Genomic DNA, 25062 nt, shown 5'->3' with positions numbered 1-25062 from the left:
TTAATTGGAAGTGCTATATTGAAGTGTAAAGTTTCGTTATGACGTATGTGAAATTTATGGTTTTGTTTTGAACAGTGATGTATTCTTAGCCCTTTCTCATAAAAAAGTTAACTTTCTTTGTCAGTCCAGTCCTCTCCTGTTTGCCACTAGAATCTCTGACGAATAAAATGTATTCTCTCAAGCCACTTGTCTCCTGGCATTCCTCGCCTTCCTCTGCCGGGAGTAAAAGGTAGACTGCAGGTTGCTTCTCGGAGCAACAAAATCGTGAACCGCTTTGGGGACTCGCCAGACACCCGCATTCCACACAACCACACGCTTTGTTTGCCTCTGGCCTGTAAAAGCTACCAGCCTCCCTGCTACTGAAAACTCCAATCTCCACAATGCCCTGCGGCCAAGAGGTGGGACGAAGCTTCTCATTGGATTATTTCATTTTTAAGCGTATCTCCATTGGCTTGTTCTTCCACGCTCCATTCTGTCCTCTTTTTCCTGGGGCAAGGGGCGGAAGTGTGAGGTACGGCGGCCGAAATGAGCCGGGGGAGTCGCTCTGTCACGGAGAAAGTGGCTGGTCTGCGACTCGCGTAGTGTGACGCGCTTCTCTGTTTCGGTTTTGGCCGCCAAGGGATGGCGTCCCGAACGCCGCGGCTCTGCAGAGGTTCCGGGTCATGAAAGGCCGACACCCGGCAGGGAGCTCAGCACCTGCCGCTGCACGGGAACTGTTTGGCACGGCGAGACTCCGCCTAGGTGAGTTCGGGACTGCTGGCGTGTAGAGGGTCCCCCGTCCCCCTCCTTGCCACGCCTCTAATTCCCCGCAAAACGTGAGCTTCGTGGGCTAGCAGAAGTGCACTCTGCGCGCGCTCAGGAGCCGTTACTTATCAGTTCTCGTATTCTAGGTTTGAGTGTATTAAAAATTCCGGGTTCTGAGAGACGGCTAGAATTAAGCACTATTTTCTTCTTTGACCCGGTTCATTCCAGAATAACAGCAGTTCTCCTTTGGTGTCAGTTTGAGGCTACTGTCTGCATTTTTTCTAGTAGTTTTTTTTTCTCTTCTGCTCTGCCCAAACTTTTATTTTGTCAATAATTTTACTAATATTGTGCCTATAAATGTACTGCTAATATACATGGCTCATTCTTTACATCGTACTTACTGTTGTCACTTGCCAGAAAGAGATTAGGATTGTTTATGGTTAAACAAGACACTTGACAGAATTTCTTGGAGTGGTTACCCTTTCTCTGCATCTTCTTGGGGTAGAACTCCCAATCTGTAGTATTGAGTGTCAGGTTTCCCTTTTACTATGTACAGAAGTGTCCAAGAAGTTGCTGTAAAGGCCTACTGCTATCTACCAGTTGCCCCACATTTCAACCCTACTAACTGCTGTGAGAGTTCTTCAGTACCTGAGGCTGCATTCTCATGCATTTATTCAGTCGCTGTTGGCAGGCTTCGTTGAGGGGCAGCAATCAAATTCTGTCCTGTTTATTTGTTATAGGTACCAGAGAATATCATTTTCTCCATGAGAATAACATTAAGAATCCTGTGGAGCTATTACTAACTTTGATTCTTTTTTTCTTTTGTTGTGTGTGTATGGGGGTTCTTAAAACAAGTATGTTTTCTGTGGTGGGCACACACTTTTAGAATATGGTTGTCAACAATTTTAGAGAAAAAATGTCTTGTCGAAGGCTTTTACACTGGGGTGTTGTGTGGTTTCCGAACTGTCTGGCCATGTTCTAGTAGCATTTTCTCCTGACGTTTTGCCTGCATCTGTGGCTGGCCTCTTCAGAGGATGCTGCCAGCCACAGATGCAGGCGAAATGTCAGGAGAAAATGCTACTAGAACACAGCCATACAGCCCGGAAACCACACAACACCCCAAAAAACATCTTGTCCCTTTAATATATGCTTAATGAGTGGAAATTGCTTTTCGTGGCATGGAGATAAGTAACTTTCCCCCGTGAATAACATTCCATTGAACATCTGTTGCCTTGACCTGGATAGCATCTGGCTAGCCTGATCTCGTAATATCTCAGAAGGTAAGCAGGGTCGACTATGGTAAGTATTTGGATGACAACCTCCAAGGAATACCAGGGTTACAACACAGAGGCAGGAAACCCCCTCTGAATATTTCTTTCCTTGAAAACGTGTTGGGGTTGTCATAATTCAGGTATAATTTTACTGCAAAAAAAGAAAGAAAAACATATGTTAAAGGGACAGGAGATTCTTCTCTAGTCTTGATGATAACCGTACTTGATCACATGAACACTGCAGGAATTAAGCTTATTGCCCTCCTTTTAGAGAATCCAAACTGGAGTTTAACCTCATTTGAACTGGTGTGAAGTGGTAGCTGAGTGAAGAGCCTTGTTAAACCAGAGCTCCTTTAGGGAGTGTAGCCTGGGCCAATACAAGATCACACTTGTTATTCCTCATTGCTTAATGCTGGTTTTGTAATTAAATCTATTAAAAATTCTGTTTACCCTCAGAAGCCAAAGTGGGTTAAAGAGCCCATATGAAAGGGACATTTTTCTTTCTTGACTCAGACTGTAAAATCTGTTCGTCTTTCCACTTAATCCCGTCACACTCCTGTCCCTTTCTGATCCTTCCTTTCTTTGTATCTTGTGTATTCCGATAGCATCTGATCTTCATTTTTGTGTTTCCCTTCTTATTCCTCTTTGGCATCACTTGTTCCTGTTTGCTGTAGAACTCAGTTGCTTCAGCTCTGTTCTTTATAATCACTTTAAAATATCCCATTTCTCTCCTTGTTTATGGTGGGTCATTTTCCCCAGCTTTGTAACCTTTTTGCTACTGTCCTGACTGAGAGATGAGAGAGCACCAATGAGTGGTGGACATAGCAGGATGTTTTTGTGGTTTGTAGGAGCTGATGGGAAAAAAATACACATTTTTGGACGCTTCCAGACTGGCACAGGGATGCATGCTAGCATGTGTGCTTTCTTATTTTCAGCAGAAGAGGCAGTTCTTATCCCGCTGAAAAAACTTTCAACCAAGTGCTCTTTGCAGGACATGTACTCTTAAAAGGGTTTTGCAGGCATGCTTCTGAAAGCTTAATTATAAACCAGTTACATGAAGTATGATTTCTGTCAGTGCTGAAGATATTTGTATGAAAACATTTGGGCTTCATTTTGTGGCCTGAAATGGGTGGGAACAAGGGAGTGTGCCTGCACACTAGGAGCTTGGGAAATGAAAGCAGCTGTTAAAAGTACTGAAGTCTTGTGGTTCCCATCAGGACTTTGATCTCTGGAGAGTCATTGGAGCACTTTGTAATCAACTCTGCACATCAGCATGCCCTTTCTCCCATTATGAGTTCGCAGCATATACTCATAATTCCCTAAGCTACAACAAAGATGCATGTCTAGATACTTTCTGATTTTGCTTTGGTTCTCATATGTTAAGGGCAAATGTTCAAATGTGCTTAAAATGTAACTTCTATTATGGACTAGGAGTTTTAAAATTTATTTTAAATATTAGAACTTCTTTTCCATCTAAAGATAGTTGAAACTGTTAACGAGAAAGAAATAAAATGCTACTGGATGGCTAGGGGTTCAACTTGGGAATGTACTTTTCATTTCTTTTTCTCAACCTTCTCTTCCAATTTTGGCATTTGTTAATTATATCCTGCTTTTCCTCTGAGGGAGGGAGGTCTAAGAAATGGGTGATTTGACTCCTGAGCTCTTCAAAGACAACTGGATTCTGTCAGTTGTTGGAAGAACAACCCCAGACTAAAGCAGCAACCTTTCCAATGAGCATAACCTCCATTTTATCTCAGTTCAATTGTCCTCCTGAAGCTGACCAGAGTATCCAGTCAGTGGGCTAGGGGTTTATTAATTGTGCTGGATAGCTAGTTTGTTGTGATATTGCTATCACTGTATTGTCAAGATTAAAATGAATCTATGCCAAAGCAACAAAAATGAATAAAGGGAGGATGTGTCTTGCATTATCCTTGAGTCCTCCTGAGTCCTGTTGATTTGAGCCAGGCCCCTGTGCTACTGGGAAGTAAATTCTGAGCATGAAAAGCCTTGTACACATCTGATTGACTGGCATTGACCTGATGGGGTGCACAATGACCATGCAATGTGTAGTTAGGCTCTCTGTGTGGTGTTCAAAATGGGTGTCCTGCTAATGCTACATATCGGGGTGTGCTGAGTCCCCTGAATGTCTAGTTCATTGGGCAAAATTTCATTAAATGATAGAGATCATTTTTTGAAAGAAAAAGAACCTCCCTGAACTTAGAACGAAATGAGGGACCTATTTAAATTACCATGCCAATCCTTTTGTAGAGCCATCTACATTACAACATCTCTTTTGAGTAGGCCACTTCTGTTTCTTTCTTTGTACAAGGCTCTTTCTAGGTGCCTGTGTAGGTATATTAGTGCTAGAATGGCTGCAATTGCATTTTTACTTAGAACTGGTGAAGCCATGGCTTTTGCCACTGTGGAGGTACAGCTGGACTAGCCACGTCCCAACGTGGGTCAGGATTTGGTTTGAACACACGCACACTCCAAGCCAAAATGAGTAAAATATCTTTTAAGGTTTATTGAGTAACAGTTCAGGCTCAACAAATGAAATGACAAGTGCAATATCCACATAGAGTCAGTTGGAGCAAAGCCAGGAGCATCCATCTAATTGCTGAAATTAAAATGATATTAAAAATATCCCTGGTACAGCGTAGCCTTAATTTCAAAAGAAGCAAGCAAAGAAAAAAAATAGAAAGTTGCTACAGCACATTATCTGGCCGAGATAGCAGCAGCGTCATATCTGAGGTAGATGGAAGAAAAAAAGTTGTTTGAATATTGAAAGAACAACTATAGACAAACTCCAAATCAGGTGGCACAAGTGAACCAATCACATTTCAGTGCCAATTAAAAGACAGTTAGTGAGAAAATCATTACCAGGTGCAGATACTACAAAGTGTCTGTTGGAATTCAGCTGTTAAGGAAAACATCCCGCAGCTGGGCTGTGAGTGACTTTTAGCTAACGAAGCTATTCCCTGTCAGCTCGAGCAAGCTGAGAAGGGCCAGAAAAGACAAGATCATTTTGGGAACCACATTTCTGTAACAAGCCTATTTCAAAATGGCTACGGTTTGGCTAATACATACAGTTTCTCCACAGCCACATCAGGCAAAATATTTTTTTGGGGGGGAGGGGGGGGCGTTGAGGCTCCATCCATCTGTCAAAGTGGCAAAGCTGACAAGTCCTGTTGCCACAGCCTCTACTGTTACTGTATCTTCTTTTGGCTCCTGTGTTGGCAGCCAGGTGCATGTTTTGAGGAATCTGGATTTGGCAGAAAGCCTGTGGTTGGTCCTTGGTTTGGAGAATTTCCACAAAAGAAAAAATAAGAGACATTGCCTGCTTAGGTGGGTATTTCTTCCATTAATAATATTGTTATTTTATTGAATTGGACATCTAACTAGACAACTCTCTTCCAAGGTTCATTAGGTATAGCATTTCACTGAAAAATAAACACTGGAACAAAACTCCTGGGTTCATTTGGATGGCAGCCTAGCTGCAACTTGCCTCTTCTTTGAACAAGGCAAGAATACCTTTAAGCATTTAGTTTTAGACATGGATGGAAAAATTTCACACCTGTACTGTTCAGTACAAAGGCGGATTTGAATGCACAGAGGAAGGTGTAAGGCCATTTTATTTACAGTTTTAGATGTAAGCCTAAGATGATTTAAGTGCCCCTAACATATGGACTGAATGTGGCAAACCTGGATTCACTGAGGCTATGTGTGGAATGTGTGCTTGGTAGCAAAACTGGGTTACTTTTGAATATATGTGAAATGACCTTAACAGTGGCTCCTTCCATTCTCCTTTGTGAATAGAAATGACCTGTAATAGAGACTTCATTTAGAAGCAGAATTTGAATGATAAACATTGATGTCAATCCTTGAATAGAGAGACTTTTTCAGCACAAGTAATATTTTTCCTCCTTAAATTGAAATCGTGGTTACTTGTACATTTATAATTGTAGCACTTCTAGAGCGGTTTCAGTCTACCTCTCCACCCCCCCCTTTTCTATTTGTGTTCTAATCAATGATGAGAAGATGTGGTTGCTAGAGTGACATAGTTTCTTATGAGCCTTGTCAGAAGTAGGGGTGTTTTATACAGAAATTTCGTGAATGAATGTGAGTCTCTCAAAAGTTAAATGAGATTAAATATAGTCGTCGTGGAAAAACAAAGAGTGGTAGAGCATAAAGCAGTGGTGGCGAACCTTTGGCACTCCAGATGTTATGGACTACAATTTCCATCAGCCCCTGCCAGCATGGCCAATTGGTCATGGGAATTGTAGTCCATAACATCTGGAGTGCCAAAGGTTCACCACCACGGGCATAAAGGCTTCTAAACTGCAGGTGCTTTTAATCTGGTAGCAGTAATGATTGCGAATGCACTGCCTGTTTCCCACCTCGAAGCAGGAGAGACTACCATGTGTCTCCCCTCCCCGCACCACTTACTCATGATGTCTGTAGTGATCTTCTCTGTTCCATTCTAAATTTCAGCTTACTGCTATGGACAGTGCAATCACATTGTGGCAGTTCCTTTTGCAACTCCTCCAAGAGCCTCGGAACAAGGAAATTATCTGCTGGACCTCTGGTGATGGAGAATTCAAACTTCTGCAGGCAGAAGAGGTAGCCCGCCTCTGGGGGATTCGGAAGAACAAGCCTAGCATGAACTATGACAAACTCAGCCGGGCACTTAGATACTATTATGTGAAGGTAACACTGTCTTTAGCTCTCGAATCCTTAAGCCTCTTATTCGCTGGCCTGTGTCTAATGAGCTTTGCTCCTTTTCCTGTTCACAATTGCATAGGTGTCAATGTCACTGCCTGAAGAATGCATATAAATGTTACTGCCTGAAGAATGCATGCAAATGCTGGGGGAAAAATTAGAACTAATAAAAGGAAACATTTTTTCACGCAACGTGTGATTGGTGTTTGGAATATGCTGCCACAGGAGGTGGTGATGGCCACTAACCTGGATAGCTTTAAAAAGGGCTTGGACAGATTTATGGAGGAGAAGTCGATCTATGGCTACCAATCTTGATCCTCCTTGATCTGAGATTGCAAATGCCTTAGCAGACCAGGTGCTCAGGAGCAACAGCCGCAGAAGGCCATTGCTTTCACATCCTGCATGTGAGCTCCCAAAGGCACCTGGTGGGCCACTGCGAGTAGCAGAGTGCTGGACTAGATGGACCCTGGTCTGATCCAGCTGGCTTGTTCTTATGTACTTCAGCGCTTTAGTGGATGTGTGTCAATTGACTGTTATTTTTTCTTCCAAATCCAAAACCTTTATTAGGCATAAAACCAGTGCCAAGAATTTCTTGCTCCCTATACCATTTATGGTACATGTTTCTGCTTTATTATTCAGCATGAAGTTTACAGGCATTTGACCGTGCCATCCTAAACCACTTTATACCTTTCTAAGTCAGCTGAAACTAGAAAGGGTTTAGAAGGATGTAACTCTGCTTTGGATGGCACAGTGGGTGTCTTACCTGTTCTTTCATTTTATCCCCCTCCTATCAGAGTAGTCACTTTCCATGGTGATTTGTCCAGGCTTGAATATCTTTAGACTCATTTTAGAGATTAAAGTTTATAATTATTATGTACAACACATTGTTAGAGGCTTTTGATGAAAGGTATCTGCTAAGTCACCAAAAGCAGATACATGTTTGGGGAAGATATAACAACTGAAAATAATGCAAGTCAAGAATGGCAGCACATTGTGTTGTGAATTTGACTTTATTTTAAAAAGATCTGATTTACTTTTGAAGCTTTGTGGCCCCCTACTGTTCTTCTTGGCCATTTATTCCAAGTATATTTGTGTTCCTCCTCCAGAACGTTACTACAGCTCTCACATTTTTAAAAATCTCACCCTTCCTCCAAATTGTTAAGGATGACCAATGGTTCTTCCCTTCCTTCATTTTATAAGCACAACAGTCCTGTGAGATGGCTTGGGCTCAGTGTGTGTGTCTAGAACAAGGTCTCCTAGTGAGCACCATTTCTGAAAGGAAGTTGAATCTGTTTTGTCCACTCCTCCTATGATGCTCTAACTCAGGGGTGTCCAACTGGTGCTTCAGATGTTCATGGACTACAGTTCCCATCAGCCCCTGGCCATGCTAGCAGAGGCTGATGGGAATTGTAGTCTGTGAACATCTGAAGCGCCAGAGTTGGATACCCCTTCTCTAACTGTTATACCACAGAGGCTTGGAGTATTTATGAAAGCATTTCTTTTACACACACACACACAAGGACACCGCATTATTTCTTTATAAATCAGAAATAGTCAGAAATAGCTTGTGCAATGTTTTCCAGGAGCTGCAATACACGTGGCCTCTTGAGAATGGCTTGTTTTGTAACTATCCTTGTGTGTGGGTGTATGAACAAAAACTGTTCTAGAAATAATATAGTTGGTTCTGAGTGGCATGATGATCATCATCTCTGTTGACCTAATATGATGTCTGGCTTGGTTTTATATAACTGCACAACACAAGTCATGCTTTAGAACAGCACTTCTGCAAGTACAGAAAAAAGCTGGTGCCACCAACTATTCCTCAGAGGCATTGAAATGACTGCAGTTCATGCTGTTCTCCAAGGTGTTTCAGTGACTTGCTCGTTTCTTCTGTGTTAAAATGTTGCATAATTTTTTTCTCATTCAAATGCTTAACCTTGGTGCTGTAACACTGTGTGCCCATTGATGTGAATGTCGTGCCTGCTTTGTGGAATTTTGGCCTTAAGTTTCATTGCCTTCAGCATCAAGGTCTTAAACTGTGGGGGCAGCAGATTATCAGTTACATGGAGTTAGTCCAGTCTAAGATGACTGATTTCAGTGGTCTTAAACAGGAGTAAATCAATGCGCATTATAATGAAGTGTTATTTAATTTAAATTGTTGTGTAACTTTGGGCCCATTGTTTCCTGTTTTGGTCATGGATGTGATTTTCAACATGGTGAAACTTGAGAGAAATTATAAAGTTTTCTTTAACTGGTTGGACCCTCAGTGATGGAAGATCTTGTGATGCAGTGATTCCTGGGAACCTCCACTAAGCTTGCTATAAAATATGAGGATCACAAATACATTTGTTGTTTACTTGACTCATTGTAAGTACTATTTCCTTATTGAAGCAAATGGGAAGGTTAGCTGATCTCTCTCTCTATCTCTCTCCACCCCACCCCCCTTTGAATTTTTGTTTCCACAGAATATCATCAAGAAAGTTAATGGTCAGAAGTTTGTTTACAAATTTGTGTCTTATCCAGAGATTCTCAACATGGATCCATTAGCAGTTGGCAGGACTGAGGGTGATGCAGACTTGCAGGCTGGCTTGATAGATGCCAGTAATGGTACAAAGGACACAGAGAACTGTGGAAAGGAGAAGGCTCAGTCCTGTGCAAAGTCCTCTGGCCGCAACGATTATATCCACTCAGGACTATATTCATCATTTACGTTGAACTCTCTGAATTCCTCCTCTTGTGTAAAACTCTTTAAACCGATCAAAATGGAGAACCCCATAGAGAAACTGGCAGAGAAAAAAACTCAGGATCCAACACCCTCAGTCATAAAATTTGTGACTGTGTCCTCCAAAAAGCCTGCAGTCTCTCCCCTTGCTTCTACTACTCAACTGACTTCTACCACATCAGCAGCTTCTCCTCTTCCTTCAAGTTCAGATGAAACTCTCCAAGCCCTGGAGTCTTTAGTGACACCCAAAGTAGCTCCAGCTGAGACTTCAGCACCCTTGTCAAACTTAACTGCCAACATCACATCTACATCGCTTTCATCCTCCAGTTCTCCATCTCTGCAGGCTCCCCCTAGGTCACCTTTGCCATCTTTAAGTTCCAATTCTGATCTGATTATAGATACAGAGATAGAATCGGTGACTTGCAAGCAGCCAGAACATTCTCTGATTCGAGCTCTGGAATCCAAAGGACAGAGTTCATCAGTGCAGGAGAAAGAGTTCTGTCATAGCCGAATGAGAAAGCCCAAAGGGCTGGAAATAGCTCCCACTCTGGTCATTACTGGCAGTGACCCAAGTCCACTGGGGATACTAAGCCCTTCTCTCCCAACTGCTTCTCTTACACCAGCACTTTTTTCACAGGTAATCGTCCATTCTCTCTCTTTTTAATCAATACTAAAAGCTTGGTAGAAAAATGAATGTTGATTCAGTGACTTCCTAAAAAGAGGTGATGCTAACTATTTTTTGGAAGGAAGAGTGCAATAACTGAAGAAGCTGGAAGAAAATGTGCCCTAAATTCCATGAGATCAGGTACACATAGTCAACAGTACAGTGTTCTTTATTCTCTTTAAAAAGGTTGTATTGTCTGTACCCAGTGGTGGTGAGGGATGAAATCTGTCTAGAACAGTGATGGCGAACCTATGGCACGAGTGCCAGAGGTGGCACTCAGAGCCCTCTCTGTGGGCACAGGCGCACAGAGTTCATCATGTGAGGGGGGGGCGGAAAATCACCCCCACACACACACAAATCTAGGCTGGCCTGGGCTGCTGGGCACAACGCCCCACGGCGAGCAGGGAGGATTCAGCTGGCAGGCCTGGTGCCTGTGCTCTGGGTGGCTGATGCCCGAGGGGGGGCAGAGGAGGTGGAGGTGCTGGAGAGGCGCAGAGCGGTGCACACGGGACTTGGTGGAGGCTAGAGCAGGCTGGGGGAGGGCAGTGGGGTGGGGTGGGGTGGGGTGGAGGCACTGGAGCAGCGGAGAGCAGAGCGGCAGTTGGACGCAGGACTAAAACCTCAGTATTCAGGTTAAATTGCCGTGTTGGCATTTTGCAATAAATAAGTGGGTTTTGGGTTGCAATTTGGGCACTCCGTCTCGAAAAGGTTCACCATCACTGGTCTAGAATGCCTGGAGTTGTGGTATGCTATTCTAGGGAGAAAATCCTTCAAGACATCCAGGTTTTCAAGATTGAGTTTTTAAAGATATGTTGTCACTAATGGTAACTACAAGTGTTTCCAGTTCTTTAAGCATGATTGCATAATTGGAAGCAGATTTGGGGATTGCATCCCCACTCCCTACTCACTCCCTGCCTTCTAAGGTATAGGACACCTGTCTGCAACCTGTGGCTCTCCAGATGTTCATGGCCAATTGGCCATGCAGGCAGGGGCTGATGGGAATTGTAGTCCATGAACATCTGGAGAGCTGCAGGTTGCAGACCCCTGGTGTAGAAGTTCCCCTTACTATATCTAATTTTGGCTAACTATTATGTTAAGTGTGCTAGATTCTGGAGAGAGTTCCTTTTCATCTCTTGAATGAAGGTTAAACGAAGATTTCAGAATTGGGCCTAGGAGGTCTCCAGTTATCTCTAGTTGATTAGAGACATAATGACATAATAATTGATTAGAGACATAATGACATAATAATTAACTGGGAATATTATGTCTGTATTGACCTTGAGTATACTAATAACTGCTTTAGAAAAGTTTAAAAAAAATAATGTCTGAATGTTTGTATAATGGTCTATTTCAATCCAGGTGTACACCTGGGAATCTACAGCATGTATTGTGAGTAAATGAGAAACGTGCGTAGCTGCTCCTTTCTATACATTGGTGGTTTTTCCCCAACTTGAGTTAGAAGAAGTTACGTGAAAGTTGTCCACACCTCATTGTGGTTTATGCTTGTCTCTGTCAAGGGCACCATTTTCCTTTTTTAAAGCATGCTGAACTCAGCCATTGCATACTGTTCACTTCCTTCAGTATGGTTCCTTAACGTTGCCTGAATAGTGTAAAGATTGTAAGCTTTTTTTCATAGGAGGAGGATGGGAGTCTGAAATAGAGATACTCCTCTTACTGCCCCCGGAAAAAGTCTGAGCATCCATTCCCAGTTCTTTGTAGTGTCAGGTTTTCATCTTTGTAATACTTTCATGTGAGTTAAGACTAGAATATTCTTACTCAAATGTGGCACGGATGGAATGTGGACATTGGGAACTAATTCAACCCAGGTTGTCTGTCATCTTTGTTTTTCTCTGTTCCACACAGCTACCATTTTCCTTTAGAGTTTGTGCACATGAAATCAGTCATTCGAAGGGACGGTTTTGCGAGTCTGGTGACCTGCAACTATGGGTAGCTGGTCCCGTTACTAAAATTTGTATTCTGGGTCAACCATGTTAAATTGTATTGACATTAATGGGAACTTAAGGTGTTTTGCACACTCAACTGGTTTTGTGACATTGTTCTGTATGTCTCACAGACACCTATTTTGCTGACCCCAAGCCCCTTGCTGTCCAGTATCCATTTCTGGAGCACCCTCAGCCCAGTTGCTCCCCTCAGCCCAGCAAGATTGCAAGGTGCTAACACCCTTTTCCAGGTAAGTGCCTAAAAGAGCAGTAAGAAGAATTCTGTTCACTCTTCATCAGGATTTGGTGAAAGCTGATATTTCACTTAAATACGAATAGTTTATTTGTTTAAGGTATAAATTATTAGCAGCCAGGGATGCATTTTTAAGAGCCCCCTTGGAAGGCGAGAGGTGGAGAACTGAGAATTATAGTGAGAAGAGAAATTCTGCTCAGAATGCCTCAGGGTGACCTGTTCTCCCCTAGTTTCCCCACCCCTTTTCTTCCAGGCAGTATGTTGCTTTGAGAAGGGCTGAAGTTCAACACAACCTGGTAATCAGAGCGTCTACCTTTTTGCCCTTTCTCTAATGAATGACTGCAGTGAAGAAAGTAAGGAAAACATGCTTGTGAGGTTCTCCTCCTCTCTTTAGCAGTTCTGGAGCTATTTGCTGACATAAATCCTCTAAGGTACCAGTGACAACTGGGGCCCGGATTTTTGCACCCCTGCCAGTCACAAGCACCTACCTAGTAGTTTAGCCTTTCCTTAAAGGTAAGTCTTTAAGGATAAGGATAATATTCCTCGTTCAAACTCTCAGCCAAGGAACAATCCACCTGCCCTGTTTTACTTGTAAAGAGACATTTGATTATAATATTCTGTAGCTTCTTTGCTGTAGTTTTGGTGCATGATTGTTCTGGAGGTTCCTCGTTCACAATATATTGACATGTTAAATCAGAGGCAATGTTTTTGTTCAGTGTGGTGGGCATTGGCTTCTGTTACTCAGTATCTTTCTGAAATTTTGCCATATTCTTCCAGGTTACCAGAGACAAGTGAAAAGTGTAGGCAATTTTATAAAAATATTTTTCTCCGAAGTAACATCTGATTGCTAGAGCAGCTCAGAAACTTGTCTATCATTTGTGTTGCCACTGAAATTTAGAGTGTTTCCCTTAGCACCTCTTTCTTATACCTCTAAACTGTGATGTAATTTTGTATTAGATATCCCAAGCTTTTAAAATTATAGAATGCTTAGAGATCATATATTAATGGGAATGAGTGTCTGTATATCTAATAGCAATGTGTGACCCCCATTTCCGGGTATCTAAGTCCACAGATTGGGGCCACACAGATGCTGAACAATTTTTTCTGCAAACTTGGGGGATCCTCCAGGTGTGCAGAAAAATCTGAAGTGTTTCAGTTGCCCCTCAATTAACATGAAATGTTTAAAAAGCATTGTCTTACTTTGCTGCGGCAAAATCTGGCAGCAGTTGCTGCAGAGCTTTAGAAGCTGGCTATGGTGGCAGTAGATGTTGGGAGCCACTCCAGGCGTGACAACGATTGATCCCGGGAGCTGCTCAGGGGTGACATAGCTGTTGCCATAGCCAAGTTGTCTCATACTGACTCAGCAATGGGGGAGAGATGCTGGTTTCACTGCCCCACCATATGTCTTTAATTTGTGTATATAATCAGCTGTAGAAGCATATATGTATACACACGCACACTTTTGTGTGTGTGTTAGAAGCGAAATAAAGATTTTCAGAATTCATTTGGTCTCAAGTGAAAAGAGAAAGGGAAAACGTTATAAGTAAGTAGACAAATTAATCTGGATTGGCCTTTACTTCAGTAATCATATGGTTAAAAGCAGCTCTGTGAAGAGGCTAGAATATGGTAATTTTTTTTAAAAAAATTTCCAGGACCTTTGAGGTATTGGAGTACTTTGATAAAGATTATTTAATAGCTTGAATGTTGAACCGAAAGACAATCCCCTTCTGACTGTTCTTCCTCAGAAATAGGACTGTGAAATTGATCCATATTCTGCCCACCAGCAGCGCAGATGAAAAAATGAGAACTTAGAAAATGTGTAATACCTTTGAATGATATAATGACCTTGGTATAATGAACCATCAGTGACCAGAATAAATACCAAAGCAAACAAAGTCTTTTACTATCTTAACATCTTGTTTGTATTTTATAGTTTCCATCGGTGCTGAACACTCATGGACCGTTTACTGTGTCAGGAATGGATGGGCCCTCTACTCCTGGGCCTTTCTCACCAGATTTGCAGAAGACATAGTGAAACCAGGCCAGTTTATGCAGGAAAAAGAACTTGAAGCTTCTTGCAGGAATCCAAGGTCTCGATCAAAAGTGATGCAGTCATCTTTAAGGAGTGCGTTCAGTTCCACTGAGCTGATTTGATTTTTACTACTCCCTGAACAAATGCCTTTGCAAAAGTTTCCTTCAAGAGGTGAGGGAATTCATGTCAAAACGCCTTAATTGGAGTCTTATCTCTGCCATCTTTTACTCTCCTCTGGTTATTTTAGCTTATTGCAGAAGTGCACACAACTGAAGCAGTTACATGGGCTCTAAAGGATCTTGACTGGAGGTAAGCGGTTCATCCTGTCATATCGCTTGGATCCATTATGGCCCAGTACTGCTTGCTAAAGGGGAAATGGGTGGAACAGAGTGCCAGCTGGCTTCCCAGAGAACAGCTGACCCCTCACCCCAGGGGAGGGGAACTTTGTAACTGTATCCCGTGGTAACAAAGCATTAAGCAGTTCCTACGGAGTGGGTTGGAATGCTGCTGTGTGGATACCTCCCCCCCATCAGCCTCAGAAGAAAGAATGGTGGAATGCGCAACATGGCTCCCCCAGGCTACATGTGTTGTTCACCTGTGGCTTAGTGAGACTTTGGCTTGGCGAAAGGGAGTGTTTCTTTCGAATCAGGAGTTGAATCTGTGTTGCTTGCAGCAGACAAAACCTTCCCTTTGGCTGGTCATTGACTGTTTGATTTGAAAATCTTAATCTTCTTTGGAAGCTGGCATTCCAAGATAGTTTTGGGAAATAGTGTCTGTTTTAAATGGTCTTGCTTTTACGATTGACGATGTGTATTAATACTACAAGAATATAGTTCCTGGGATGGAGACATTTATGGTGGTATAGGAGAGAATCAGACAATCTTTTCAGGGTGGTACATATAGGTAAATAATATCTAGTGTTGTGTGCTATAACAAAAGATTTGGTCATCTCCCAAGAACTATACATGATTCAGTGAGCTGGAACAGTAAATCTTTGCGTAGACCATGGAACAAATTTCTTTAGTATTCTAAAAATATTTGATAGCACTTGGCAGGCAATAATACTCCTCTCTGATATTTAGCAGAGCCACTCTGACCTTAAATAAATCCTAGTAGCTGAAGATCCCTGTCGTGGGTGCTTTGCGGCCATGGAGGAATGAGCCCAAATTTTTCAGGCATTATGTAGCATCGCCTGGCTTTTTGAGAATATTGTATGTGGACCTGACATCAGGGAAATGAGCACTTGTGCTTTGTTCCCCTCCACCCCACCAGCAAGTAAGGTACCCACTGGGGAGGATTTTGTTCTTCTGGCTCTTGATAACAGTAGACTAGCAAAGGTCTCTTTGAATCAAAGAGAGATCTGGGCTGCAGTCTGGGGCATATAAAACTCCTAAAACTAAAAATAACATGAAGTTATTGGGAGAGTTTCTTGTTACATGAGAAGGATGTGGGTGGAAGGTTGACATGAGCTCTTGATTGTCAGGTGCAGCTTTAAATAGCCTTAAGACAGCACTTAACTTCACTGAACTGTGGTGGCAGTTCAGACACTCATGTAATTGGCATGTAAAATTAGTCTGAGTCAATGCTGGGCAAGTCTTTCTTCCTTAACTAGAAATGGCAAGCTTGCTTGCGTCTTGTGTGCATAGGCAGTAGAAGCAGATGTTCTGGGAACCACTGTAGTTCTGGACACAGCACTTGAATTCTGGGAACAGCTGCTATAATTTTTGAATTACACCTTAAGTCTTGTAGCTGCAAGTAGATTTGTTTACCAATTAAGATAAACATCAGAAAAGCAACTTGATCGTTTTGCTTTTCTTTTTAGCTTTTGATGGGTAACCCACCTGTCCAGATAGAACTGTAACAGTCACTTTCAGATGCAATTTCAGGTAAGGAGAAGACTCTCCTTCCAGAAACAGTCCTATTCAAAAGTCTGGTTGGAAGAAAAGAATGTGTGCTTACGGATGAAAGCCCAAGGCAGACATGGCCTGCACAGGCGTTGCCAGGGGCACATTGCTGATTCCTTTTCCAGCTGTCCAACCATTATTTAATGGTTTTAAAGGCCCATTCCAGTTGTGCCTAAATTGAACGTGCAGTGTTTCAATTGCTTTTTGATGTAACTGTCCATAAAAATAGCTGTCAGTAGTAAATGAAAAGAAGTTTTTTTCGTTCTTGAGTTGGCATCTGGCTCAAATGCAACATCGAAGGCAGGGAAACAAATGGTGCAGAGGGAAACAAATTCTTTAATATTTTTTGCAACCCCTATGCATTTTGTGTTCAGCTTCTTCAGGAGAAATCTTTCAGATTCTTTTTTAGTAATGTCCTCATGTATGCATTAAGGCAAAAGACATCTTTTCACAACTCTCTAGACTGGCTGCTTTTGACATGTGTATCAGGTCACAGATTTTAAACCAAGTATGTTACTTTAAAATTCTTCCTTGAGCACTAGAAGCAATTAAATTGTTTTTACAGGTTTTTGCTTCACTTTTCTTCCACCAGTGAGGAAAATCTTGGTTATATTTATTCAAATATTGTTCTTATGCCATATGTGAAACATCTGCATAGTATTTTTAGATAATACATGTGATTTTTTTTAAGCTTGTGATGTTCCAACTGATGGGCTGTGGATTCTTAAAACCTTTTGTCGTTGATGAGGAAATCAGAACCATTTTCTCTTTCCCAATTTTCAGTACTTTTCTTTAGGTCTTCACTCAGTTTTAATAATTGCTTTTGGATTTTTGATCTCTCCCTTTAATCTTTGAGCAAGGTACCCCCTCTGTTCAGAAGTCTGCTGACACCGTATTTTAAATGGATAAAAGCTTGCTTTAAAAAACAATTTAAAATATTTTACAGAGATTCAAGCTTTTGCTCAACTGGGGCCCTTTCTGCACGGACCAATTAAACCAGGATAAACCCAGTAAAAAACCCAGGGGTGTGTGTGTGTGTGGGGGGGGTTTTCCCAAGGATTTTGATCGTAATGTGGATCCGCTCCGTGTTTTCCCCCCAACCTGGGTTTTTCAAGAATCGCACATGAGCCACGTTAAAACAAGAGAATTGCACATCACATGATTCTTGAAACCTCCTTCCCCAACTCCCATCTGCAGCTGTGCGAAGGGGTGGGGCGAGGGTGGGTTCATGTAACCCGCCTTTCCCCCGCTTTTATTGGCCTGCCCGGAAAAGGCCTGGGCTAGTCAGGAATCTATGGACCTTTCCCCACTTACCTTAAGCCCCGCGCTACTCTCCTCAAGTAGCGCAGGGTCCCCCTGCACTCCCCATGACAGGGGCGGCGACAGCGCATCCCTGGCGCTGGAGAAAATGGCGCCTTTTGATGACGTGGGGACGCCCGGGCGCGCGCCAGGGATGAGAGCAGCGCGCGGCATAGGGGGGAATCCTTCTGAGTGGGGAAACGCCCTATGCTATCCTTCCTAGCTTCTGTCCTGCTCTCTGAATCAGAACATGTAATTTTCTGTATGTCTCTTTCTCTGTATGTAATGTCTGTTCTCAGTGAGAAGATCATGTCCCACTATCCTCCAGATGGGTGACCGGGAGTAGAAAGGTGGGGAGAAGAATAGGAAATGGTTGCAACTTGAAACTCTGCCTTTAAGAGGACAGAGGATGGGAAGGGAAGGTTCTTGTGGGCTGACCTTAAATCCAGCCTTGATCCAAAGAGAAGAGTAGGTGCCAGACTCGTATCCCTTCTTCAGGATGGCAGTTCCCTGCATCCCGGAAAGGCATCTCACACAGAGTGGTTGAGCTATGTGGCTCCTGTGTACCTTTGAACCCCAGCCTCTTTGCTTTCCTTGATGAAGATGTACTGCAAAATGAAAATGCAACCAGTGGTTTGTTGCTCTGGAATTCCCTCTTTGGTGGAAAGTGTTTTCCTTTAGGAAGGTTTTCTGTGACAAGCTGCATAGCAAGCAAAAGACTGAGGAGCAAAGATACATGCTGTAGCCCTGTGTACTCTGGGATCCTGCATATCCTGAGCAAGAGAGGTGGGTGAGAAAAGCTTGCTATGGCTGCAGAGTGTTCTGTGGAATAATTGGGATGCATTTGCTCTGTCTGTCTACTGAGTCTTTCCCCAGAAATGACTGTCAAGTTGGATCTCTGCCCTTTCTCTCAGTTTCAGTGCTGCAGCTTCTTAGAGGCTATTATGAATATAGATTATTCTGTGTCTGTGTTTCAATCAAACCCAGGGATCAACAGATCTCATTCACTTGTATACATATTCCTTTCAGTACATTACCTTTTATAAACAACAATCACTTTTTTATATGAAAGTATTTCTGAAGCGCTTGGCTCCCTGTGTTCTAAGTTAAGCTCCTGATTTAACTTAAGGGGTCAGTTCTATGCTTGTGCATAGGGTTGGTTGTATTTTTTTAATTTTAATTCATTTAGACTCTGCTTTTCTCCTCAATGAGGACCCAAAGTGGCTTACAAAATTCTCCATTTTGTCCTCACACCAACTCTGTGGTAAATTAGGCTGAGAATCTGTGCGTAACCTGAGGTCACTCATCAAGTTGGGAATTTGAGCTTGACTGGCTAAAATAATAATCTGATGTCCTTGTATGAATTGGTGTCTAATTGTTCTTTACCTCATAATTCAGCTTGGACAATCTGTGGGATATCCAAATCATTTATCAGTTTGGGTTATAGTTTTATTATTTTATTTCATTTTTGTATGTTAATATTGTTCACCTGTTGTATCAAAATATGATATCTTGGTTGGTGTCAGCAGAGTCCCTGAATGGGGAGAGAATTTTAATGTAGACTTGACAGTAAATTGTCATTGTTGACACCATTGTATTAGTACTACCCTTGCTAGGTTTGAGTCAGGGCAAATACTATTAAAATAATGAAATTCTGTGTTTAGGGCAAATCATGTAAACAAGGAAAATCTAGCAGGTTTGCTCCAGGTTGGTGCTTCTTTGAGGTTTTGGCCTGGGAACCAGAGAGAGGAGAGATTTGCAGTTCTGTTCTGTGAATACTCAGAAGTTGTAACTGTTTTCAGTGTGGTGTATTTCCAAATAAGCTTATGTAATATGGCAGCTGCTGAAGGGCAAAAAAATGCTGATCCTTTTAAAAAGGGTATTGATCTTGCCACAGATGTCACAGATCTCTCTCTCGTTCTCTCATGGTCATTCAAAAGGGAGAATGTAGATTCCTACTGTCTTGTGACCAAGATGTTTGTATTCTTGATTCTTCCCTTTTTCTTTTGGCCGTCATTTTCCTCTATTGGACTCATTCAGGACTAAGTATATATGTCTGACTGTTTCAGAGGCTCTTTCCTTAAATCATCGTCTCTTGGAGTGAAGTAACTTGAGTGTGCAAGGTGCATTCCCTTGGTTGTTATCTTTGGTTCCTCATTTAAACTGCATGGATATTCTTTTTTTGGCTGCTGATGGCCACAAAGCAAGAGTCCCTAATTGTCCAGGCGGAAATTTTGGTTGCTTGGCACATGATTAACTTTTAAGTAGTGTGAAGGAGAAGCACAGGCAATTACCGAATCCAACCTGCAATGGACTTTTTAACTGATCTTTGGTGCTTCTTCTAAAAGAACAAGAATTCTTTCCACCAACTGTGCTTGTCATTTCTCTGTCAGTTCTGATCTCATTGGAGCTTCCATTAGTGGTATTGGTTTCTGTGGGCCAATTCCTTTCTACTTTTCCAACACTCCCTTCCCAAAGAGGTTCTAGGAGTTTGAAGAGGTAGGCACTGCTGTTACACATTTCTGAAGATGGACTGTTCTTGTGCTTGTGGAGGTGCCTTTGCTGGAGAAGTCTGGCCAAGTAACCTTCACATACTGTGGCAGGAAGATATGCTGTGTAAACGTTTGCACTTTATAGCCCAAGTGATTCTTTGGTGAGGTTCTCTTCATCCCATCCCATTTAATGGCACTTAAATGAGATTCCGTAAAGCTTGTTTTTCATCAAATCGCATTTCCCCAGAATGCCTGAGATGGGGTCTTGTGGCTAGAGTGTGTAAATGGCCCTCTGTCTTTAGTGGAATCATGCAGATGGATCTAAAGATGCTTAGGCTTAGACAGCGATCTTATCTGTAGCCGGGGGAGAGGATGGTGCTTATTTTTTGTTTTAAATAGATCATCCACCCATCTCAGACTGCTTTTGAAACTCTCCTCTAGTTTCAAAAGCTGCTTTCCATAACGGTATCAGGATTGAATTCTGGCACATGGAACATGAGTCTTTGGCTGTTGTTTGCTAGTGCATGCTCCCTCCCCCCCCCCCCCCTTTCAGTTCCACTAAATCTAAGCTGAAACTAATCAGTGGTCTAAAGAAAACAAACTATCAAGGCAATGCTCTACAGATACATATAACATAGTTGGGCATCTGAATTGAATTCATTGTTTTTTTGCAGCTTTTGAAAGTTCTTGCATTTTGAGGATGTTTTGTATATATCTGCCATGTCTCATTATGCTGTCTGTACTTCATTAGACATCATTTTAAAACTGTTTGCTGATAAGTTCTTCTGTTCATGGACTTGGGCTTATTGTTTAACACATAACTAGTCTGCCTCTTTCTGACAAGGGTAACCTAGCTGTCAAAGTAAGGTTGTTTACTTTTCCAAGTCCCATGAATAGTAATTTGGGCAAACATTTAATTTTTACATGTCAGTAAGACAGATCAAGTCAGACTGAATTTCTTTGTAATGGGTGAATTCCAAAGTGCTGTGTAACCAAGATGTTTAAGTTCAGAGATGCTGACAAAGAAGCAAATACTAATAGGAATTTGTTCTTCTAGGACTTTTCACAGGTGATTATTGAGCAGTACTCTAAAAGAGCACCATATTAATAACTGGAAGCATTTCCCTTCAGGCTGTCCTCACCCATGGGAGGTTTCAGAATTTGCTTGGTTTGTGTAGTTACTTGGGGTGGGGTCCGAATATACAAGTTTGCTACCAGGTCTGCGGAGCCAGGAGGGTTTTCTTTTGCTTGTCTGTTTGGAAACTGTGCTTTAAAGTTGTTGACTTTCAGTCTTGCTGTTCAGTTGCACAGATTTTTATCTATTAGGTAGAAGATGAGAAAAATATAAATGCTTTGTAAACCTTATATGGAATGTCTCGTTTTTAAAGAAATTTTGAAATATCATTTGTATTTTTGCTGCAGTGTTACCAAATGGCCTTATGTACGCCACAGTGCTTGTGATGGATACAGTAGCATACTTGATGCTTTTGTTAGCTATATTTGTATTCATGTTTAGCATTCCGTGCATCTTTTAAGCAAGGGAATTCTGGGGGTTGTAGGGGAGGGGGAGAACCACAACCAACATTGTTTGATCTAAATATTGCAATGCAGGAAAATTCTCATAGAATGGTAGCAACCAACAAACTGTAAGTAAGGGGCAAGTGAATTGCCTGTTATTACCCTAAAATACTAGTAATGGATTCTGCCAGAACGTTGACCAACTGACTCTTCTGTTAGCTGACACAGGCACCATTTAGTTGAAGTCCCTTGGAAGGTGGGGAGCAATGAGCAGGTTGTACACAATATACATATATGACTTAACAGGATTTCAGTGGATGGAGCTCTTTGATCATTGTTGTTCAGAAATGATATGTCCTCCTAAATCCCTCTACTCAGTCAGTTGCCTGTTCTGGCATTGGACTGGTACAGCTGGGGCAAGTCGTGAGTTTGCAACTGTCATCTTGATGGGGTGTTGTGTGTTTTCCGGGCTGTATGGCCGTGTTCTAGTAGCATTTTCTCCTAACGTTTCGCCTGCATCTGTGACTGGTATCTTCAGAATATCTGATGGTAGTAAAGCATGGATTCTGCTAGAACACAGCCATACAGCCCAGATAACACACAACACCCCAGTGATACTGGCCATGAAAGCCTTCGACAATACATTGTCATCTTGATATTAATCTAATATCCTTATCATTGGTCCTCCCTTTTCTTGGAAAGTTTCCTAGGAGAAGTGCCTGCTTTTTCCTAGTGTTGATTTGAGTTGACTGTTCACCTTCTATGTAACTGGAGATGGACTAACTGGTTGGTGCAGGAAAGAGCAATGGAACTGGCCTTTGCTGGGCCCTTTGACTGATTCTACTGCAAAGAGCCACTCATCCATCAGACTGGCAAAAGGGAAAGAGAAGGCCCCCAGCCCCCTCCCCTCCCTGCAGCTGTAATTCTCTACCCCTCTTCTCAGGGCTATTTCACTCACCTTTGCAAAGGAAACAGGGTCAAGCTTATTCCATCCTACATCTTACACCTGGGGGCAAGTACTTGGCTGCTTTGGGTTTGTAGCATTTGTGCAGTCTGCCATATCCAAGGGGAGAATTTGGAACATCATGGGAAAATGCATGCAATTCATGTGCTTCCTTGTATACTTGCAAAAATGGTATGTGCACTTTCTGAGGATTTGGCAGTCGGCCTAATTGGGATTTCTTAATGTATGACAGTATTTAGCCTACTGCTACAACAGTTGTGAGGTTAGGTGGAGAAAAGTAGCTTCTTGGAATTTCATTCCCTTAAAAAACCCCCATTAAATTCTGTATCTTTTATATATCCAGTATGCTAATGCCATTGTGTGAAAATAATGCCAGTAGCACTGTTCACATGTTACAGTGAACACATGTTCATCTGTTTGTAAGGAAAGCCAGTGTGCATTTGCTTCACGAACGAAACCAGGGACCAGGACCTGGATAAATGTGGGATTTAAATCACATGTTTAGTTACACCAATATCGACTGTAACAGGAAAATTAATCAACAGATGCATAAGGAATACCAGGTTTATGCTGTTCACAGATTGGATATATGCTCATTGTAATTTGTGAACAGGGCTAGTATGTAATGCAATTGTATAAGTAGCCAAAGTTTTAAGTATTGCCAATGTTGTTAATTCTGTTGGACTGTAATCACCTCTGGGTAACATATTAGGGAGACCTTCATAATGTTGTGATGCTGTTTAGACAGAGAAATGTGCTTCTTTAGAAAGTTTCATTTACCAGCGTGTGTCAGATTTGACCAAGAATTGTCCAGAGTTAGTCTTAAAGTATACATGGGTTGCATGGTAATGACATTTGCTGGAGTGGCTTGCTGTCAGAGGGGGATGTATTGGGTGTTTGTTTTAACATCTAAACATAATGAAGGTCTTTCCTGAGAAATCAGGTGACTTTTTCTATTGCTTAGTTTTTCTGTGCAAAAAAAAGTTATATCAATCTTTCTTTTTTAAGAGGTTTTTTAAGTGGGGGGAGGGAATGTTAAACATGGTAAGAACAGCGGGATTTGCTTTGCATAATAATGCAATTGACTTTAAACCTTGTAGCAAATTATGTCAATAAGGATGTGCAACCAAACTTGCAAAACAATTGTATTTTTTTAAATAAATATTTTTATCAAAACTCTTTATCTTAACTAGGCTTCTCTTCTGCAGTAGAAGTAGTTGCCATACAACATAGTACTTTGTATAGTTAAAATCTTCTCAAAATAAATTAACAGGTGTTCAGTGTCACCTTCTGCCTATAGTCAGTGACGGGACTGTACTTGAAGACTGGAAAAGTGATGCATGTTTATAGTCCAGCACTATTCTTGCTTTATGCAAGTATCATCTGAGAGTCCTGCAAGCTAAAAATATTTTAGTGGCCTCCTGATACAGTTTCAGAAACTTGCTTTAGAAAGAGCAGAACCCTGTACCTTTTTATGGGTTTCCTTTTTACCTTTCAATGATCTGACAGCCGAAACGAATGTGAAAGACTCATGTGCAGTGATCTAGTAGGGATGAGCTGCACGGTTGCTTCATACAGTACTGTGGACAGTTTCCCTTGTTGAGTGGGACCATATGCAGTGTGGTGAACAAAAGACTATCTCAGCCAGCTTTTGATCGTGCTGTGAGTGTTGAATCCAACAGTCCTCTCTCACTATGAATCAATGCTACCCGAACTGACAGTATCAATATCTAGGTGTGCACGCATATAGCACATTGTTGTAGGTAACTGCAACTCCTAGTGTCATATTGAAGAAACGCTAGAGGATGTATGATTGGATCTGTCCAGCATTTAGCAGCAATGAGTTAGGAACCACATAGGGTTGCTCGTTGGAACTTTATTGTTTTTAGTTGGAAAAAAAGGCAGTTTTATGTGTGTTAGTTCAACCTTAGCAAAAATGGCTTGGGTGGGAAATAACTGAACCAGCTTATATCACTACTTAAAAACTCTGGGAGGTTCCAGTCAGAACTCTCAACATCTCCTCCCTCTCCCAACACTCCACAGCTATTACATTGCTTGTCTTCTCATGGCACCTTCATGGTGCACAATTACAGCTTGCATAATAAAGCATCAGTTGTATTGTGAGATGTCTTTTCTAAAGACATCACTAAGTGCATCAGTTGATTACACTCTGTTGTGCCCATGTTTTAAGTGAAAGAGAACATAACCATAAAAAGGAAAGAAAACATAACCATGTTTTATGTCTTTTTCAGAATAGCTTTTTTGCAAGCGCACTGAATTGAGTTCGATAGCCACATTTTGTATAAAAATGTGCTGCCTGTGGAGAGTTCACATATCACACAATCAATTAAGAACTCTTGATTAAGATGTGTAAGTGTGCATCTTTACTTAGCAACCGATTCCTTGTTTTCAGCAAGGTTCCTCCTATTCCTGTGTTTGTGAAAGAACCTCAAAAACAGCAGATTTGTGGGTAATTAAGGCAGCTACTTGCCTAGGTAGGAGATCTCTGCCCTCCCTCTGAAATAATTTTGTGTGAGTGC

General features: G+C 41.8%; 1 protein-coding gene across 3 annotated transcripts; it reads left to right on the top strand.

Annotated features, from left to right (window-relative positions):
• Positions 1-521: 521 nt before the first annotated feature.
• On the top strand, positions 522-23698 carry ELK4 (ETS transcription factor ELK4). Of its 3 annotated transcripts, XR_007244591.1 has the most exons (6): positions 522-741; positions 6507-6722; positions 9200-10093; positions 12195-12311; positions 14247-14516; positions 16168-16192. XR_007244591.1 is itself a non-coding variant. In XM_048497397.1 (5 exons), the coding sequence occupies exons 2-5, from the start codon at positions 6516-6518 to the stop codon at positions 14343-14345; spliced, it is 1317 nt and encodes a 438-aa protein (XP_048353354.1). In that variant the 5' UTR covers positions 522-741; positions 6507-6515; the 3' UTR covers positions 14346-23698. The 3 variants fall into 3 exon arrangements, 2 of the variants coding, with proteins under 2 accessions (XP_048353354.1, XP_048353355.1); XM_048497397.1 differs by having other exon boundaries at positions 14247-23698; XM_048497398.1 differs by lacking the exon at positions 522-741 and adding an exon at positions 5184-5360 and having other exon boundaries at positions 14247-23698.
• The last annotated feature ends 1364 nt before the right edge of the window (positions 23699-25062 follow it).

The sequence above is a fragment of the Sphaerodactylus townsendi genome, linkage group LG05, assembly GCF_021028975.2.
Source record: "Sphaerodactylus townsendi isolate TG3544 linkage group LG05, MPM_Stown_v2.3, whole genome shotgun sequence".
NCBI lineage: Eukaryota > Metazoa > Chordata > Lepidosauria > Squamata > Sphaerodactylidae > Sphaerodactylus > Sphaerodactylus townsendi.
Note: the sequence above shows the minus strand (reverse complement) of the source record. Positions and strands in the feature narration are given on the sequence as shown.

What these genes read in the sequence shown, in the direction of transcription:
- ELK4 (XM_048497397.1), top strand. Translation starts at nt 6,516, where the DNA reads ATGGACAGTGCAATCACATTGTGGCAGTTCCTTTTGCAACTCCTCCAA. An exon ending in CACCAGCACTTTTTTCACAG is followed by an intron (nt 10,094 to 12,194) that starts GTAATCGTCCAT and finishes TATGTCTCACAG; the next exon opens with ACACCTATTTTGCTGACCCC. An exon ending in GTGCTAACACCCTTTTCCAG is followed by an intron (nt 12,312 to 14,246) that starts GTAAGTGCCTAA and finishes TGTATTTTATAG; the next exon opens with TTTCCATCGGTGCTGAACAC.